A 19,811-nucleotide genomic window follows, 5' to 3' on the forward strand; every position below is an offset into this window, starting at 1 on the left:
CCTCCCTAGGGGTAAGTCAAATTTTTTCCCTCTCAGGTGCTGTCCTGAAAGATGTTTAGGGAACATTCAAGTTAGACTTGCCGGTAACTTATATTCCAAGAGTCTTTCAGGACAGAAAAAACCCACCCTTGTTTGACACGGTGACTTACCATATTGTGATTGTGTTCCAACTTGGGCCGGAAGGTACTCTGCTACAACTGGCGAGAAGCCTCCTTTTTAGTTTGCAAGTTGGTGTTTCCTGTGGTGAAATGGGAGGCGCCACCTTCAGGTGCTGTCCTGAAAGACTCTTGGAAAACAAGTTACCAATAAGTCTAACTTGAATATTTTATTAGTAGTACAAGAAGATATACAGCTGATTAGGAGTGCTTTGTCTGAGTATGTTTCAGTCCTATGTACCACCACAAACCAGTATTGATCAGCGCCACTGTTACAATTTAGGAAAAACCACCTTTAACTGAAAATCTTCATAAGCACATTCCACGTCATACAAAATATATTGACTTGGATATGAAAGCCAAATGACAACTTAAACTTTTAGATGTCTTCCTCAGGAAGCAGAATATACAGAGCTATGGGAATTGTTAGAGTATAAAAATCACACGTACACAGGTTGAACTGGATAAACCTGTGTCTCTTTCCAACCTTTCAACCTATGTAACTATGAAAGGGGGTATGGGATGATTAGATCAAAATAATCTTTAATAGCTTGTAATAATCACAGGGCATGGCAAATCTGTTTCCATAATGTGTGTGCACAAACCAGCCAGCTCCAAAAGCAAGCATATAAATATTGTGTTTAGCTGCATAAAGTGCTATAAGTATTCAGGAATCAAAGTCACTGCTGACCACAATTGGTAGTGCATAAACTGTGCACGCAAAGAACAGTAACAGTCAGTTCTCATGGATGTAGGATTCTGCAAACATAATGGAGAACACGTTTTCCCCGCTGTTCAGCTTTAAGCATTTGCTTCCAATGCAGGTGGTGGTCACAGCAATATGCGTGCAGGATATGCCTGTTTATATTTGAAGGGTGGAAGTTAACCACTCAGCCCCAGAAGGATTTACCCCCTTACTGACCAAGCTAATTTTAGCGATACAGCACTGCATCATTTTAACTGACAATTGCGCGGTTGTGCGACATTGTACCCAAACAAAATTTATGTAAATTTTTTTCCCCACAAATGGAGCTTTCTTTTGATCACCTCTGCGTTTTTGTTTTTTTAACTTTTTGCGCTATAAACAAAAAAGCAACAATTTTGAAAAAAACAAAATTTTTTTTTTTACTCTTTGCTGTAATAAATATCCCCAAATTATAAAAACAAAACAAATTTCTTTATCAGTTTAGGCCGATGTATAGTCTTATACATATTTTTGGTAAATAAAAATCTCAATAAGCATATATTGATTGGTTTTCTCAAAAGTTATACAGCCTACAAAATAGGGGCTAGATTAATGACATTTTTATTATATATGGCAATTAGAAATGGCGAGCTGCGATATTTTTTTTTTTTTTCTTTTTCTTTTTTTTATCGGGGCTGCGACACTGCAGACATATCGGACATTTTTGGGACCATTGACATTTATACAGTGATCTGTGCTATAAAAATGCATTGATTTCTGTATAAATGTCACTGGCAGGGAAGGGGTTAACACTAAGGGGTGGTCAAGGGGTTAAATGTTTTCCCCCAGTGTGTGTTTTAACTGTGGGGGGATGGGGACTGACTTGGGGAGGAGACTGATCATTGTTCCTATATACTAGGAACACACAATCTCTCCTCACCCCTGACAGAATGGGGGTTTGTGTGTAACAAACAAATCCACGTTCTCGCTGTGTCAGGAGCAATCGCAGGTGCCCAGGGGACATCGCGGCTGCCGGGAACATCCATCGGCCCCTTAGGGACACGGTGGGTTCGCGCCACCTATACTCCTTAAAGCACCCACTGTACAGCTAGTCAATCGACAGCAGGCAGTTGGCAAGCAGTTAAGGTCCATGCTTTTAATTATATGGCATTATGCACCATATCATTTTATGTAGAACTGCTTAAAGGGTTAACCTTTTACAAAGAAAATCTGTAAAATGAACTTACACTAGACACCCCTACCTGTGGAGATGTGTGAACTGGCTCCATAGAGAGCCAGTCACAATCTCCTGCTATGCGAATTGGATTCAGAGAAACCCACATCCAATTTGCAATTGTGTGAACCCAGTCTAAAGCAGCAATTTTCTGACTTTGTAGAGATTTCCTCTAATCTTTTTGTGTCTCTGAAATAGGAAGTGAAGGTAAATATTCCTAACTGAACACAAACCGCATAAATGTAATAGGGTTTTAAACCTTCCCTACTCCATCCAAAACCCCCTAAAAAAAAAAGTGTTATCTATGCATAAGTGGAAGAACCCAAACCCCCAACCCCAAACACAAATATCTTTTAAAGCCATTTGTAAACGCCAAGATTGACCCAGAATTTTTTTTTTTTTTTTTTTTTTTTATGTACCTCAGCCCTGATGTGCTTAGTTTCTAGGGTGCATGGGTGATGTCACCGTGCCTTCCTGCAGCATTAGTAGCGTGAAATCCCAACAGAATATACTTATAAACATTACAAGAGTGCATTCCAATTGGATTTTGAGCACTTGACTATCCCAGGAGGCATCAGTGAGGCAGGGTGCTGTCAGTTATGCCTCCTGGAAGCTTCACAGACTGGCCAGGACGAAGGGATCATCCTTTTATTTTATTTTTATTTTTTTAACAGGTGATCTGTTTGTTTACAAATAGGCTTTTTTTAATGAAATCTTTATTTTGAAATTTGCATAAAATAACATAGAAAGGAACGTAAAACAGAACATACAAATGGTCATAAGAACATACTCAGGGAGTCCTCCTCTGAGCACTACATATTGGGCAATATTAGGTCATTTCAGGACAGTCAGGTAAAAAAAAAAAAAAAATTACCTAAAGGGTATAAGGAACATCATATTTCAACTATGTCATATGAAATCAAACATCATTGAAGTACCCCTGTCAAAACCTCCCAAAAATACCATCAATGATGGTGTGGACCTTCAAATAAGGGCAGAGTACTGGAAGTGCCCAGAGAGGTGGAGCAGTGAGGGAGATGACACAAAACGGAGTAAAAAATTTAAATGAGAAGTATAAAGAGAAACAAAAAGAAGAAGAAAAAACAAACAAACATACAAACATGGTAGAATAAATTGAGTTAAAATAGGCTTGTTAATTTTGCCGCTTACTTTGTCAAGTTATTTCAGAGTGACCCCTGGACTCCCACAGCCGACCCCCATCAATCAGGGGGGTCTGCTGCCAGTAGGGGTCCCAGGGGCCCCGGTGTGATTTTGCCCGAGTAACGTATCCAAGTGGCCCAGCATCAATAAAACATTTCATACCTGCTCTACATTTGGTTATCCACTCCTCCACCGCCATGATGTTATTCACTAGGTTGATCCACTCAGTGCATGTAGGGATTTGTGATTTCTTCCAATATATCGGAATCCATCTCCTAACCGCATCGAGTAGATGTGGTAGTACCGATTTGTGGTATTGGCTGAGAGGAGTGGTAGGAACATGCAGTAGGGATTCCAACGGGGAGTCCGGGAGCTTTATGTCTAAAATGATCTTGCGTGGATGTCTAGCTAGAAGGGCCACAATCTGGGGCACTCCCACCATATATGGAAGACCGTGCCCCTAAAGCCACATCTCTAACAGGTTTTCTGATTTAGATGGGTATAGAGGTCGACCGATATGGGTTTTTCTCTGGCCGATGCCGATATTTAGAAATCATGGCGGCCGATAGCCGATATATGATGCCGATTTTTTTGGGCCGATATGTTAGGCCGATTTTATTTTATTTATTATTATTATTTTTTTAATCCCCCTTGATCTAACACACCTTTCCCATTGGGGCGTTTTTCAGGCGCTTTTGGGCTAAAAATAGCGCCTGTAAAGTGCCTGCAAAATGGCTCCCCTGCAGTCTGTGTGAAAGACAGAGTGCTTTCACACTGAGGCGATGCTCTGGCAGGATCTTAAAAAAAAGTCCTGCAAGCAGCACGTTTGGGGTGGTGTATACCGCTCCTCCACCACTCCTGCCCATTGATATGAATGGGCACCACTGCCGAAGCGCATGCAATGCGATTTGGCAGCAGTGCTTCATGGGCGCATTTAACCTCTTTCTTGGCCACTAGCTGGGTTATATGTGCCCCACTAGCAGCCGAATAGCACCGCTAAAATGATGGTAAAGAGCCGCTAAAACTTGCGTTTTTAACATCAACGCTCCAGTGTGAAAGCAGCCTTCATAAGTGATACAGAAAATTTCTTACATTTAAACATGTATTAAACAAAACAAACCTCCAATCAAATTACTTGTATGTATGATTTAGATAAAAAAAAAAAAACCTATGTATTAAATAAAAACAGGTAGTCAAAACTTTTGGCCGAAAAAAAAATGGGCTAACTTTACTGTTTTTATTTTATTTTTAAATAGTGTATTTTTTTCCCAAAAAAATGCATTTGAAAGACCTCTGTGCAAATGCCGTGTGACATAAAATATTGCAACAACCGCTATTTTATTCCCTAGGATCTCTGCTAAAAAAATATATATAATTTTTGGGGGGTCTAAGTGATTTTCTGGCAGAAAATACAGGATTTTTACTTGTAAGCAACAAGTGTCAGAAAAGATTTAGTCTTTAAATGGTTAAACTGAGAACTTCTACACACTGAGATGACTTCATTCATTCAAGTGTAAACATTGTATCATTTTGTTCTTTTCTTGGCAGTCTGCCCAGAGAGGAGGAAAGGGTTGCTATGACGACTCAGGCAACTCACACTGACTTCTTACAGAAGTCATTTCAAAGTCCCGCTGTAGTTATAAATCGGCTTTTTATCAGCAAAATCGGCCGATGCCGATTATTTAAAAAACGGCAAATATCGGCCGATATATCGGCCGGCCAATATATCGGTCGACCTCTAGATGGGTATATCTTGGCAAGTTTAGAAGGGACTCTGTACCGCCTGGTCAAAACTTTATAACTATTATCCTGCATTTTCGTATCCACTGAGCTCGAGTGCGTGAGATGATATAATTGGTCTAACTCTGTAAAGACATGCTGAAGGTCTCTCTCCTATTCCCCAATGTATCTCAGCTTCCCATTCGTTATTCAACGATTGTAATAAATTGTATAGTACAGAAATCGTAGGTGGGATAACCAAAGTCGACATGCAAAGCCATTTGAAGGGAGATGCCATAGTGGGAGATCTGACTCCCTGGGGCAGACTGTGTATAAAGTGCTGGAGCTGTCTATAGCGCCATTCGTCCATCAGGAAGGTACCATATTGCGTTCTCAGTGAGGCCAGCAGTCGTAGACCCTGGTCCTGTATAAATCTTCCCCATCAGCTGCCCAGGCCCGGAAAAAGGAGGGGTGTTCCCCCAGAGCAAACCAGGGGAAGACACCTAGGGGAGCAAGGGGGGAAACGGGAGGGGCGAGTTTTTCCTTTCCTGTTCAGGACATCCCAAATTGCCAGGGCATGGGTGGCCATGGGGGAGACCAGCACAGAAAATCCCCTATTCACCTGAGGGACCCATGGGGCATATGACATATTTCAGCCAGCCAGGAACTTGTCAAGTGATACCCAGAGCTTAAGAGTTACATTATGGTACCAATCCAAAATGCGTTGTAGTGTGATTGCCTCATATTATCTACGAATCGCCAGGACACCCATACCCCCTTTTAAATTTAGGGCGCTGTATTGAGCAGAGGGCCAACCTGGAGCTTTTCCCCTGCCATATATATTGTAAAAACAGGCTGTTGAGGGTGGGGAAGAAAAGTCCGGGCAGTGGGATAAGCACCATCTGCAGGAAGAACAGAATGTGGGGCAACACATTCATCTTTAATATAACATATATATATTTAGGCGGGGACCGGCGCCACTGTTAATTGGCTGCAATGGGGTATGTACAGAGAATAAGTACACGTACACCACTGGCCACCAAGAAGACACAGTGGTTACCAGGGTAGGTAGGAAGCCTATCCAAAAAGTAAAATACAAGGGAGAACGGAGGAGTAAGCAGAACTAAACCCTTGTAGTAACCTCTACTGATATATATTACTACTAAGATACCAATACCAATAATGATGCACGCCAATACCTATAGTGTACCAAGGGGGTTCCACAAATTATATGAATAACTCGCCAAAAAGGTGTATATATGGACCACTCATTGACACTTATATACAGCAACACCATGTATACATAAAGAATTATATATAAAAACAAGGGAGATTAGGATATATAGCTGTAGACCTGCCGGGTTATGATAATTATGTGTCCATGAGTCTATACACATACATAAACATTAACCCAAGATACCTCAGGAAGTGCTACTAAAGTGTATAAGATACAAAATTGTACACAAATTGCAAAGGTGATGTATAAAGTATAATCATTAAACACTAGGGTGATTAGTGTATTGTAAAGTGGTCACAGTATAATTAATTAACTATAAATACAGTAAAAAACAGTGCACAGAACCCTCAAGATAAACTAATTATCATCTTTTTTTCCAATTTTTGGACTGCACTTTTTAGGAGATTGCCATTTTGGCTGTATATGAACTATTTTTGGGGTTTTTATGAATTGTTTATCACAGATTTTTTTCACATTTTTTATTAATTATTATTATTACTATTATTATTATTACTATTATTATTATTTAATAATTAGTTTATCTTGAGGGGTCTGTGCACTGTTTTTTACTGTATTTATAGTTCTAATTAATTATACTGTGACCACTTTACAATACACTAATCACCCTAGTGTTTAATGATTATACTTTATACATCACCTTTGCAATTTGTGCACAATTTTGTATCTTATGCACTTTAGTAGCACTTCCTGAGGTATCTTGGGTTAATGTTTATGTATGTGTATAGACTCATGGACACATAATTATCATAACCCGGCAGGTCTACAGCTATATATCCTAATCTCCCTTGTTTTTATACATAATTTTTTATGTACACATGGTGTTGCTGTATATAAGTGTCAATGAGTGGTCAATATATACACCTTTTTGGTGAGTTATTCATATAATTTGTGGAACCCCCTTGGTACACTATAGGTATTGGCGTGCATCATTATTGGTATTGGTATCTTAGTAGTAATATATATCAGTAGAGGTTACTACAAGGGTTTAGTTCTGCTTACTCCTCCGTTCTCCCTTGTATTTTACTTTTTGGATAGGCTTGCTACCTACCCTGGTAACCACTGTGCATACCCCATTGCAGCCAATTAACAGTGGCGCCGGTCCCCGCCTAAATATATATATTTCTGTTACCGCTTGCATCCCCTCTTGGGGCTGTGAGTTTTAGGGGTGGCGACATTGTTTGTGTGCCCTTCCATTTACGTCTTAGCCTCGTCTTGGCCTCTGTAGCACGGTGTGGGGTCTGTGTGACCTGTGTATCTTTTATCTTTAATATAATGACTCGGCCCATCCACAAAAAAGCAGTTCTGTCACAGTACTTTAGGTCTGTTCTTATAGCGGAAAGTAGCGGTGCATAATTGCAATTATAGAGCTGGGAGTAGCTTGTGAGTAAGTAGACCCCCAGGTATTTTAGCGAGGTTTGACACCCGGTGAAGGAGAAAGAGGTTTGCAGCTGTGTACACAAGCATGTAGGTATATTCAGAGATAGAATCTCAGATTTGTTGTCGTTTATTTTTAAATTGGACAGAAGGTTAAAGTCCTTTTAGTTTGGCTCCAGGGCCTCTACCCTGCTTCCCAGATGAGCTGTATCTGCCTGCAGTGCTTCAGTGTCCTGGAGTGCCTTTTCCACTCTGTGAACAAATCTCTCCAGGTCAGCCTTACTGGGGAGGGATAAGATGTGAGAGCAGGTGTCTTTGTATCCCCAGGCATCACCCACCTCAGGCTGCCTGAGCTATCAGACCCGGGGGGATAGAGACAGCAGCGGCATGTGTGGATAGCTGATGGGGAGGCCGCCCCCAGGCAGTGTGCTCACCCGGAGCCATTTTGGAGTTACCTGCAGCTCCTCTGCGAGTTCCGGAAAAAAAAGTTGTCCTGCCATTCTGATCGTCTCTGAGGGGTTCGCTGTGGTTGCGGGGACGTCTTGTGCTTCGGGGACATGTTGTAGCGTGCCTGTCTCCCCAGGAAAGCTGCCATACAAGCAGTGTATCAAGTGGGTCCGACGGAGCTCAGAGGAAGCACGTCTTCTCGTTCATGCCGTGGCCACGCCCCCAAACGGGCTTTTTTTTAAGCCATTTGTGTTTGGGGGGGCATGGGGCTCTCAAAAAGTAGACATTTCATTTTTTTGCATAGAAGGTCCACTTTAGGATTGTGCCACCTCTTTTATTCAAGATTCCTTCAAATATTGCAAGTAAAATGTTTCAAATGTTTAAAATTTGGAAACTTGGGGTTATTTTCCATTTTATTATATCTTTTATAGTATCACTGAATTATTTTCTTTTTTTTTTTGCAGGTGATGGAAATCCCAGAGAAAGTAGTCCATTTATTCATAATGAAGCTGAAAAGGACAACTTCTATGATGGAAAAAATATGGCTCTTTTTGAGGTGTGTGTGTGTAAAAATAAATATGTATCTTTAAAGGCAAAGGGGTTTATTACATTTTTTTTCATTTCAGTAGGGGAGGGTTAAAACTGCTGTTTTTTTTTTTTTTTTTTTTTTTCCCCTGTGCCATTATGGAGATTTCCCTTCTCTTTCTGTCCTGTACACAGAATCAGAATTTTGGGTATTTGGAAGCCAGTGGTGGGATTGGCAGAAAGGAGTGGCAGGCACTCAGACCACATACTAGCTCATTATGAAATACTTACCTTAGAATGCCCCGACATCTGGCCCGATCCATGCCGTGGGAGCTGACATGTTCCCTCTGCGTTTCTTCCGGGCATCGCGGCTCCGGCGCTGTGAGTGGCCAGAGCCCTGATATCATCACTCCAACGCATGCGCGTGGGAGACTTTCAGCCGAGAATCCCCTGTGCTCATGCGCCACTGCAGTCAGCGGTGCATTGCGAGGGGAATATCTCCTAAACCGTACATTTTTTTTACCTACAGATAAGCCTTATTATAGGCTTTCCTGTGGGTAAAAGTCCCAAAATTTTACTATACAACCACTTTAAGTGACCAAAAGAAGAGGTGTAGCTACAGAAGAGAACAGATCCAATGGGGGGGAGCTTTGGGGGACCCCTACAGAAAGAGGAAGTGGAGAAAGACAGTCCATAGGTCACACTGAAGAAATGCTGTGATGGATAGAAGGAGAACACGGAAAGAACAGTGTCTTGGAGGCCAAGGGAGTGGAGTTGCTTAGGAGTGGGTTGTAAACCATATCAAAGGATGCAGAAAGGTCTACTTATAAGTGGTAGTAGTAAATCGTTGGTGAGTTTTAGTAGGGCCGTTTCTGTGGAGTGCTATGAGCGAAAGCCAAACTGTAAGGGATGTTCAGTGAGGTAGGACTGTTGTAGACTAATGCCCTGTACACACGGTGGGACTTTCCGATGGAAAATGTGCGATCGGATCGTGTTGTCAAAAAACCCGATCGTGTGTGGGCTCCATCTGACTTTTTCCGTCTGAATTTCTGACACACAAAGTTTGAGAGCTGGATCTAAAATTTTCCGACCACAAAATCCGATCGTTTAAATTCCGATCGTGTGCAGACAATTCTGATGGACAAAGTGCCACGCATGCTCAAAATAAATTAAGAGACCAGAGCTATTGGCTACTGGCCTGTTTATAGTCCCGATGTATGTGTTGTACGCCACCTTGTTAAGAACGATCGGATTTTCCGACAACTTTGTCCGACCGTGTGTATGCAAGACAAGTTTGGCACGAAATCTGTCGGAAAAAAATCTGATGGATTTTGGTGTCGGAATGTCCGACCGTGTGTACAGGGCATTAGAATTCTAAAAGTATTTTTAGAGGTAAATAGGAGCAAGGAAAGGAGTCTTGAGTTGTTCAGGCTGGTGGGGTCCAGTGAGGGCTTTTTAAGTATGGGGAGGGAAAGGTTCCAGTAGAGAGGCAGAGATTTATTGAAGATGTGAATGATAGAGCAGAGGAAGAGGGTGACTGTAGTAGTTGTCAGGAAACTGGATCCGGGAGGATAAGTGGGCATCTGAAAAAAAGTTTGGTGACCTCTTCTCTGTAGTAGCCAGGACAAAAACAAATATTAAATGGGCTTGTTACAGGGTGGAGAGGATGATGTCCTCACGAATTGCATCAATCTTGTTTTCAAAGTGATTGTCAATCTCTTGGGCAGTGAGTAAGTGGGTGGAGATAGCGGTAGACAAAGTAGAGAGTAAAAGGTAGAGGATAGTTGAGTGAAGGTGGTGAAAGGTGCCCAGTAAATATAGAGGGAATTCAACTTCACCTCATTTCTGTATACTTGGTCTGGGTGTGGGAGTCAAGTGGAGGCCAGAATGGGAGAGGGCAGCAGGAGAAGTAGTCAGATTCCTCAAGCCAGGTTTTGGAAGAATTTTAAAGGAATGGGAGATAAAAACCATCATACACAGGTGGGCTGGTTACAGACAAAGCTGGCATTCCAGTGGGCACATAGGATGGGGCGGATGATTTTTTGAAGCAGGGGGATAGAAATTAAACTGAATAGATTGTGGCTGTTGCCTTGGGAGGAAGAGTACTGGATGTGGGGCTTGGAGTTTGATAAAGGAGGCCCAGCATTAATGTCCCCAGAGTCTTAGAGGAGGCGGCTGAAGAAAGTAAAATAAGAGCGGGATGTATATGACCGCATACACCTCACTGTCCTAGTGTTTAGGTCAGCATGTGGGTTCAGTATTCAAGAAGCATTGAGGTGGATGGGGTGGTATTAATAGAGGGGGTAGAGGTTATGTTAATGGTCCCTATTCGCCTCCCCTTCATCACTATTATCCTGGTAATTGGAGTAGTGACCTGGGAAGACTTTGCCCTTCGAGGAGTAGAGCCCCAAATAATGTTTGTGTAATGTATAGGGGGTGTGATCTGATAATTGGGTCAATTGAAGTGGAGCATACTCTGCATTATTGTTTTATGAAGGATAAAGCCCTATGGACGGGTGAAAAAGGTGTAGTTTGTTTCATTAGGATTGTTAAAGCACCATATATCTACTAATTGTAAAAGGTGAATCTCAGCTGTGAGTTTTCTCAGGTAGAAGTAAGAGTGGTTAACTGTCCCCCTGGAAATGACCAGCAGAGGGTCATAAGCAAAATCTGAATTCTCCCCCTAAAATCGGAACGCCATCACTGTTCTATCACAGGTTGAGGGAAAAAAGGAGTTGATCGGAATTTTGGAAGGTAAACATTATTCAAGTCACCTTGACTATCCGGTATGTATTGTTGTCATCAACTATCTGCGCACCTGGCTGCCGAGGCACTGAGTTGCAATAAGTATACGGACTCCTTTTTGTTGTAGCTATGGAAGTAGGAGCATGGTTAGCCACTGGATATTTGTGGCTTGACAGCTTAGGGATCTTTTTGGATTAAAGGAAGGTTTCTTGCAAGGAAACAATCTGACTGCACATGTCGGGCAGGTCATGAAGCAACCATGACATCTTCTCAAACACATTCAGACCTTTCACATGGTACAAGGTGAATTTTAGAGGGCACCTGGTCGAGTGGCTAGGTGTAGGTTTAATGCTGGGTTCCATTTCTTGTAGCAGAGGATAGGGTGGGGTGTAGATAGACAAAAAAGAGAGAGAGGGTAGGTAAAAGCAATTGGATCAAACAAAAGGAAGGGGATTTGCTGACAGAAGGACTCCTATCAGAAACTTATCTAACCATTTTAGGTTGGGAGGAACCTATGTTGGGGTGAGATATGAGATTTTCTTTAGCAGAGATGCACCTCTACAGGCAAAAAGCAGGTAAATTGGCAACCTACAGAAATAATATGTTGCTAACCCAGAACATGCATGTCAAGACAAGGTAATAACTGTTGTCTTGGACTAATCAAGGTCGTGGGGAGGAGAGAAACTAGAACAACTTGAGTGGTTGCCCTATGTACCGCAGCCCCCCCACTCTAACAAAGATACCAAGTATGATTTCAGAACCTCAGGTACAGCAACATGGACCATGTCATTCTGCATTCGAGAAAAGGTAATATATACTGAGCAAACTCAGGCATTCATGAATGTCTATTCCTTACCCCGATACGTCAAACATCTGGAGGGGGTGGAAGACAGTTTTGCTGTAGAGGGGACAGGTGTTCTTAAGGGACACTACTTTTATTGTATGGTATCCACCAGCATTGAAAACTAGAGTAGGATCATGGCAAATATCTTTGTCTCCGTGAGTCACTGGGTGTCTTGTGGGAAATTGAGTTCAAAGGTCTTGGACTGGGTAGCGGCTTGAATACAAGTGTCAAATGTCCCAGAGATGGAGAAGGAGCATGGCTGTAGAGTACATAGACTCCTGGGCTCTAGGGGCTGTGAACATAGTTCGTGTAAGGAGAGTGGGCGTACCAACTTCATGGTCCCAGGGAAAAGAGTAGGTCAAGTATATAGAACGGCTGCCCCAAACTGTGTGAAACTAGAATGGGGTATGTCCAGACACATAACATGATGAAGAACAGAGAACTGAAGGAGGGCTAATGCCTACTCTTCTTTCTTAACAGAAACATGGGGAAATAACTTGTAACCTGCAAACAGTTCTACCAGGCTCAGGAGTCAGGCAGGTTCAGCAGCATTATGGATTCAGATATGCTGCTACTAACGGTTATCAAAGCTCGGCCGGTCTGGGTACCCGGTGTGACTAAAAGGGTCCACAATATCTAGTGTGTTGTGGTCAGTGATAGAGGAGTGGACCCCACCAGCCCCTTTGCATCTTCTGAGCACTACAGCCAATCGCAAACTGCGATGGGCACCAATGCCAAGAACTAAAACTGATCCGGCAGCTGAGCTGGGGAGTGCAGGGCGAAAGTTCTGAGATGGAATGGATAGCCTTCTGTACATTGCTCCAACTGCCCGAATCACTTTCAGCAACAGATTCAACATACCCCGCAGCCACGGAGTGTGGGGAGAGAGGTCAGGTAGGATATGAATCTGCGCCATCAAAGTCGAGGGGCCTTTTCTGCCATCCCCTATGCAATGTATCCTTTTATCACATAGAAATTAACTCGACACAATACGTCCCAAGGTGTAGAAACAGATCTAGGCAAAGGAACCCAATGCACTCTATCTGATTCCAGGTCCGCATCAGGGGGTTTGTCCATAAAAATATTATTGCACAGTGCCTGAATGGAGGATTTAGGTAGTTTCCAGTAGGCCCCTGATCCATAGGTTATTTCTCCGGCTATTGTTTTCTGAATCTTCCAGACACAGGAGGATGGGGGTGAAACACTGATGGGATGTTGTCTCCAGCATGGGCTTGCCGGCCTCTTTCAGCGTCTCTACTTTAGTGGCAAGGGATGAGACCACCTGCTGGACCTCTGTAATCTCTTTCTGTAATGCACTTCAAACCTCCGCGTCACAGCTTCCAGGTCAGGCCTGGTTGGGAGGGCATCTAAGTCCTGTCTGGTTGACAAAGCATGTACAGTGGGGATCGAAAGTTTGGGCACCCCAGGTAAAAATGTGTATTGTGTGCATAACGAAGCCAAGGAAAGATGGAAAAAGCTCCAAATGGCATCAAATTACAGATTAGACATTCTTATAATATGTCAAAAAATTTTCGATTTTATTTCCATCATTTACACTTTCAAAATTACAGAAAACAGAAAAATGGCGTCTGCACATTAATACACATTTTTACCTGGGGTGCCCAAACTTTCGATTCCCACTGTAGGATGTCTTTAAGCTCAGAATCTACAGACCAGGGCTGTGGCACCCAATATCAGGAGGACTCCAGAACAGAAGGTGAGGAGTTTCCAATGAGCCTGGGAGTTAGTATTGGATGTTGCTCTCTCCTTTCCAATTGTAACCGATAGCAGGCTGGGACCCAGTCCTACCTGGAGTCGCTGTTCCTGTACTAATTATGAGGCCAAACGGCCATGCGCAATCTTGGCCAAGTTGCATGTCTGTCTATGAAAACCAAAGAGTAAAAAAGTCGATGTATAACAGACTCTCTCTCTTCAACTATACCTAATAACAGGCTAGGGCCTATTCCTGCATAGAGCTGCTGTTCCTGAACCTAGTGTGAGGCTGGCTGCCAATTTGGCCAAGCGGTGTGTGAGCAGGATGCAGCGTGGTGTGTCGGCAAACAGGGATCACTCAGAGGCCAACTTAGATGACAACAGTATATTTACAGAAAGTTACACGTTATAACCAGGCCGGTGGGTAACTTACAGAGTCTGCAGCCGATGGCTTTCTTTTCGGAGGAAGCTGTCAGCTTCTGCAACAAGGGGCAGGAATGTAGTCTGGCTGGTCCATGCCCAACTGGGAGGTTTCTCCAAGCAGAGGATAGTTGTAGTTTCTAAGCTGTCCCTACTCTTCTAGAACCTTTCCTTGGCTCTAAACTTTCCCTGACAGACTGGGAACCTGTTCCTATCCTCAACATTTGCAAACTGTCTGCCAAACCTGGGAGCCAGTGCCTTGTATAGACACTGCCCTGAACCTAGATGGCTGCGGGATCAGCCAGGGCACCAGCGTCCAATGTGTTGGCTGCTCCCTTGACAGTAGGAAGTTGTGGAGGAATGAAGTTCCTCACGCCTTCCTTCCCCTTCACTACAACTAGAGCCTAGCACTACAGTCGCGTACCTGGTGATGGAGCCTGATATGCAGAGGGTGGCCTCTCTTACAACTCTGACTTGGAGCCCCTGATAGAGCTGACAGGAAGCACCGAGATGCAAAGTCGCACAAGTGCCTGGCGGGATCGCTGAACCTGGAGCTGGACTGGAGCACTCAGCTGGGCTGTAGAGGTGTCTGTAGGAATCTCAGAGCAGTGGTAGGCAGGTAGCTGGAGCGAATAGACAACCGGTCCCCACAGGCAGAAGTGCAGATGTAGCAGAAGGGATGGTGGCACCCTCCAGGCTGAAGAGAAGGCAGGTACAGGCAGGCCAGGTCATGCACAAACGGTACGTCAGGAACAGAGTCTGAAGCTGAAGCAGATTACAGGCCGAGTTAACAGGCTGGCAGCAGAGTGGCAGAAGGAGCAGGCGGGTGCGGAGTGGAGGACAAGCCAGGGTCGGATGTAAACGGGAACATCAGGAAGCAAGCCGGGTCACAACAGGAACGGAAGTCGGGTAAGTAATTGCAGGATACACAGAGAACGCTGTAGAGCAGACAGCACGGAGTCTGGAAACTGGCTGAGTTTAAATAGCCTGTTTGGGCTGCAAAAGCTGTCACAGGGTGTGTGCGCACCAATGGCATCCTGACAGGGGCAGAGGTAACAGATCATCATCTTCTGCAGCCATCTTGGGTGCTGGCATGCCCTTCCTGACAGGCAGAGGTAACAGGTCGTCTTCTTTGGCAGCCATCCTGGTTGCTGGCATGCCCTTCCTGACAGCCACCTACAGAAGTGAGTAAAGAATGAACCTGCCTACATGCGTGTGGCTGTATACAGAGCCGAAGAGGAGAGATGTATGCAATTGTCGGACGGTATCTGGGTATTTGTGGTCACTGGTCCAATCTCGGTTCTGTTTTTAAAAGTGCATCTTATTGGACAGACAACCAAGACACTACTTCCTTACCTTTGCTATGGGACACCTTTAAATCGTGGGCTAGGGGAGAATACATCTCCAGCATTACATGACTCCGGAAGGAGGCTGCCCTGTCCCTGAAGGTGATAGAGGGGAGAGTGGCTAGATTACAGGCAGCTTATGTGCAGGCCCCGGATGTTGACCGCTATAAAACATGGCAGTGGGCTCTACAGGAGTTGTCCACTCTTACAGTAGCTCAGACTGACAAAGCCCTCCTGTGCTCGGCCCAAAAGGTGTTTGAATTTGGGATTTGAGGGGAAGAATGGGAAACTGCTGGCCTGGCTGACGTAAGGAAACATTGCGACCACCCCTATTGGCTGCATTATGGACAAGGAACGACCACATACTAACAGCACCTGACTGCATTAATGCTCGATTTCTAAAAAATTTTTTTCAGAACCTATACTCCTCCCGGGCTGACTTCTCGCCTTCTGATCACCTTATTTCTTGAAGTTATTTCTTTTCCAACATTAGCTGCAGTGGATAGAGAGGCTGGATGCGGACATCACCCTGGAAGAGGTTCAATTGGCCACGGGACGGTTGAAGGGTGGTAAGGCCCCTGGAATGGATGGCTTGCCATCTGAATTCTACAGCAATTTCATGGAACTTCTTTTTCCCAAATTGACCTCCCTTCTTTCAGACTATGGTTCCTTGGAGGAGCTACCTGACACTATGAATGAAGCCGTGATTGTGTTGGTTCCCAAACCCGGCAAGGACCCGCAGGATTGTGCGGCGTATATCCCTACTTATACGTGAATGCCAAGATTTTTGCAAAGGTCCTAGCTAACCAGTTGTCTCAGGTGATTGAGGACCTGGTTGACGTTGATCCGACTGGTTTTAAGCCAGGGAAGGGAACCGACATAAACATCAGGCGACACTATTTAAACTTGTCTGTCCGCCATGACAATCAAGGCTCTAGAGTTATTGCTTCCCTAAACGCTGGAAAGGCTTTCGACAACGTAGAATGGTCGTACCTCTGGGAAGTCCTTCAGCGATTCGGGTTTGGCCCCAAATTCATACACGGAATTAAATTACTGTATAATGCCCCTAGAGCGAGGGTCCATACAAACAACTTTCCGCCCCCTTTCATGACAGGGATGCCCGCTCTCCCTCAGTCTGTTTATCCTGGCACTGGAGCCCCTGGCCATCTTGATCAAGTCTGCTCTGGATGTCGTGGGTCTTCGGCTGGGAAAGCTGGATTAGCGGTTGTCCTTGTATGCAGATGACACATTGCTGTATCCTAATGATGCTGGCCCCTCGTTGTTAGCCGTCCTATGTATTTTTGATAATTTTGGTAACTTTTCGGGTATTAAAATAAACTGGTCCAAGTCACTTCTATTCCTCATAGATGCAGATGCTATTAAGACGGCTACCTCCTCCCCTCTGCGGTGGGTGGAGGAATTCCATTATTTTGGAGTCATAGTGACTAAAAATTCCTCCGACTATGGATAAGAACCTTCTGCCTCTGTTGACGACTCCTGAAAGCCAAATGTACCTCCTCTGGCTCACCTTCCCCTTAATCTACTGGAACGGATAAACCTCCTTTTTAAAATTAGTGTTGCTACCCAAATTTAAATATTTCTTCCGGAACTATCCGATATGGATCACGGTTTCCCTGTTTAGAGAAATTGAACAATGTGTGGGATAATTTCTCTGGCATGGCAGCCGTCCTAAACTGGCACGCTCTACCTTGTGGCTTCCAGCTTACCTGGGATGATTGGCCTTGACCAACTTCAGGGTTTACTACTGGGCTGCGATGCTGGTAACACTCCAGTGGTGGTTCATGGGCTCTGGATCAATCGTGGCCATCTGTTTGGAAGCAGTTACCTTGGGCTCTCTGGCTAATCTATGAAATTTTGTATATAGAGGCCCAAAGGTGTACATGCAGGTTTCTGGCCCAACGAGGGCCACCTGGATGGTGTGGGTAGCTACCAGACGTAGGTTTGTGTGTCCCAATTAATGGTCGCCGGCCCACCAATTCTGGCTTGTAGCAGTTCCACACCCTGCCTGACCCCCAAGTCTGGGCAAAACGTGGTGAAATTTAATCTTAGGCTACAGTTGACCCTTCCAGTCACACCCGAGGGTTCATGATGATGCGCAGCGTTCCCATCATTTAAAACTGATATCCTACTGCCAGTTTTATGCAAAGAAGGAGATGCTCCTGAAGTGGATTTCCCTCCCAGCCCCCTTCTCTCTCCTCCTGGGAAGCCTTGATAGAAGCAGCCCTGTTCGCTATCTTATATTAAATCAATCGAATTGTCAACTACGGTTGTGTACATCCCTGTTTTCTGTATGATATCCAAGCATTTTGTACTGTTTTTTTCTAAGCTAACCTGTATGCTCTGTCTTGCCCGTTTTGACAACAATAAAGCACCTTTGTTTTAAAAAAAAAAGTGCATCTTTCATGAAAATATAAGGTGCATGTGGCTAACAGCTCCATACCACCTCCTAACTAAAAATAGCTTGTCAAAGCTGCTGAAAATAAAGCTTTGTGAGAGTAAAAACAGTATAAATACATCCCACGAAATTGACTTCCTCACACATTTTGGAGGTTTTGGTGACATTACTGCATCCCTGGAAAGCTGGGTGTTCAAAATCTCACAAGAATGCTCACCAGCATTTTGCTGTCTGACTGTGGCCTGTAGTGATGTACGTATCATCGTGAGGAACCACAGCATAAAATAGTGAACACACAATTGAATTGGCGCAAATAGATCAAAGTATATGCTACAACAGTATATCATTGCTGTAAGACATTGGAGGTTATTTACGTAAGGAAAATAAACTTTGCACTCCAAGTGCACTTAGACATGCAGTCGCTGTAAATCTGAGCGGTAGATCTGAAATGAGTGGAAGCTCTGCTGATTTTATCATCCAATCATGTGCAGGCTAAAATGCTGTTTTTATACATTTCCCCCTCTGTTTTACAGCGACTTTCAGTGCACTTGTAGTGCAAAGTGGATTTTCCTTTCATAAGTAACCCCCATTGCAAGACATTGCTTGGCTGCCTCTGCCAAAGCAGCCAGGCAGTATACTGTTTACATTTTCTAATCTTTTAGAAGCTTTAGGAAGTCAGGAGGGACCCAGGGACCCGTCTGACCCTTAAGGTAAGTGTATGGGAGTTCCAAATTGCTTTAGAAAATCACAGAATTAATAGCGGGCTGAAATTTCACTACATTTTTTCTAAGGTTTTACTATTTCTTGTTAAAAAGAAGGTTTAACAGATATTTTGCTGGATGTACATACTATTTTTATCAAAGACTAAAAACATGATTTTAAGTGGTTAGAAAGCACTCTATGGCAGTGGGATTTGCCCGTGCTGCTGTAATTTAATTAAGTTGTTTGCCTGCCAATTTGAACATTTGTTTGCTGTAGCCATTGTAGCTGTTTTAAAGTAAAATAAGATTACTGCTATCATTTTGGAGGGCTTAGCCAAATGTTATGTTGCCCAGGATTCAGGTAAATGTAATCTGTTATTTACTCCATGGTAAAATAAAACTTTTGTATAAATTTACTTATTCAGGAAGAAATGGACAGCAATCCAATGGTGTCTTCATTACTGAACAAGCTCGCAAATTACACAAACTTACCACAGGGCGTCAAAGAACATGAAGAGTATGAAGATCGTAAAAGAAAGGAAACTAAGGTAATGTATTCAAGTTTTCTATATTATTTGCGTTGATTGTTGGATTTTGGCATTTATAATTTATCATCCTTGCCAAAAGATTACCTTTTTTTAATACGCAGTTCAAATCTATAAAAAAAAAAACTCGTAAAAAAAATAAATAAATATATATATATATATATATATATATATATATATATATATATATATATATATATATATATATATATATATAGTGTTTTTGTGTATGTATATGTAGCACAGCATCCCAGAGAGAGCTGAGGGAAAATTCCTATTTGGGGTTTATACATCTCACGGGCTCCTCTCATAGATGTTCAGGGATCTCTGATCCACAATCCAGTTCAGACCTTGGTCCTTGCCCCCAGGCCAATTTAAACTCGCCATAGACAGCCAGCCAGTGCTTTCAGCCTGGGAAATTTGACGACCCCTGTATGCGAAAGAAAGAGGTTGCTAAAAGCTAACAAGCTGTATATGTGGAAGCTGACAAGCTGTAGGCTTGGTCAGCCTGGTAGTGAGGGCC

The 19,811-nt window shown here is 43.4% G+C and overlaps 1 protein-coding gene across 2 annotated transcripts in view; it reads left to right on the forward strand.

The window, feature by feature from the left end:
• SLC12A7 (solute carrier family 12 member 7) overlaps positions 1-19,811 on the forward strand; it is a 684,227-nt gene that overhangs the window by 226,662 nt on the left and 437,754 nt on the right. For both annotated transcript variants that reach the window (XM_077491822.1, XM_077491823.1), the window contains exons 2-3: positions 8,498-8,589; positions 19,169-19,291. In XM_077491822.1, coding sequence (XP_077347948.1) covers positions 8,498-8,589; positions 19,169-19,291 — 215 coding nt within the window. The remainder of the gene's footprint in view (positions 1-8,497; positions 8,590-19,168; positions 19,292-19,811) is intronic.

This window comes from Lithobates pipiens, unplaced genomic scaffold (assembly GCF_037356315.1).
Source record: "Lithobates pipiens isolate NorthernLeopardFrog02 unplaced genomic scaffold, aLitPip1_a1.2 Scaffold_19, whole genome shotgun sequence".
NCBI classification, from domain to species: Eukaryota; Metazoa; Chordata; class Amphibia; order Anura; family Ranidae; genus Lithobates; species Lithobates pipiens.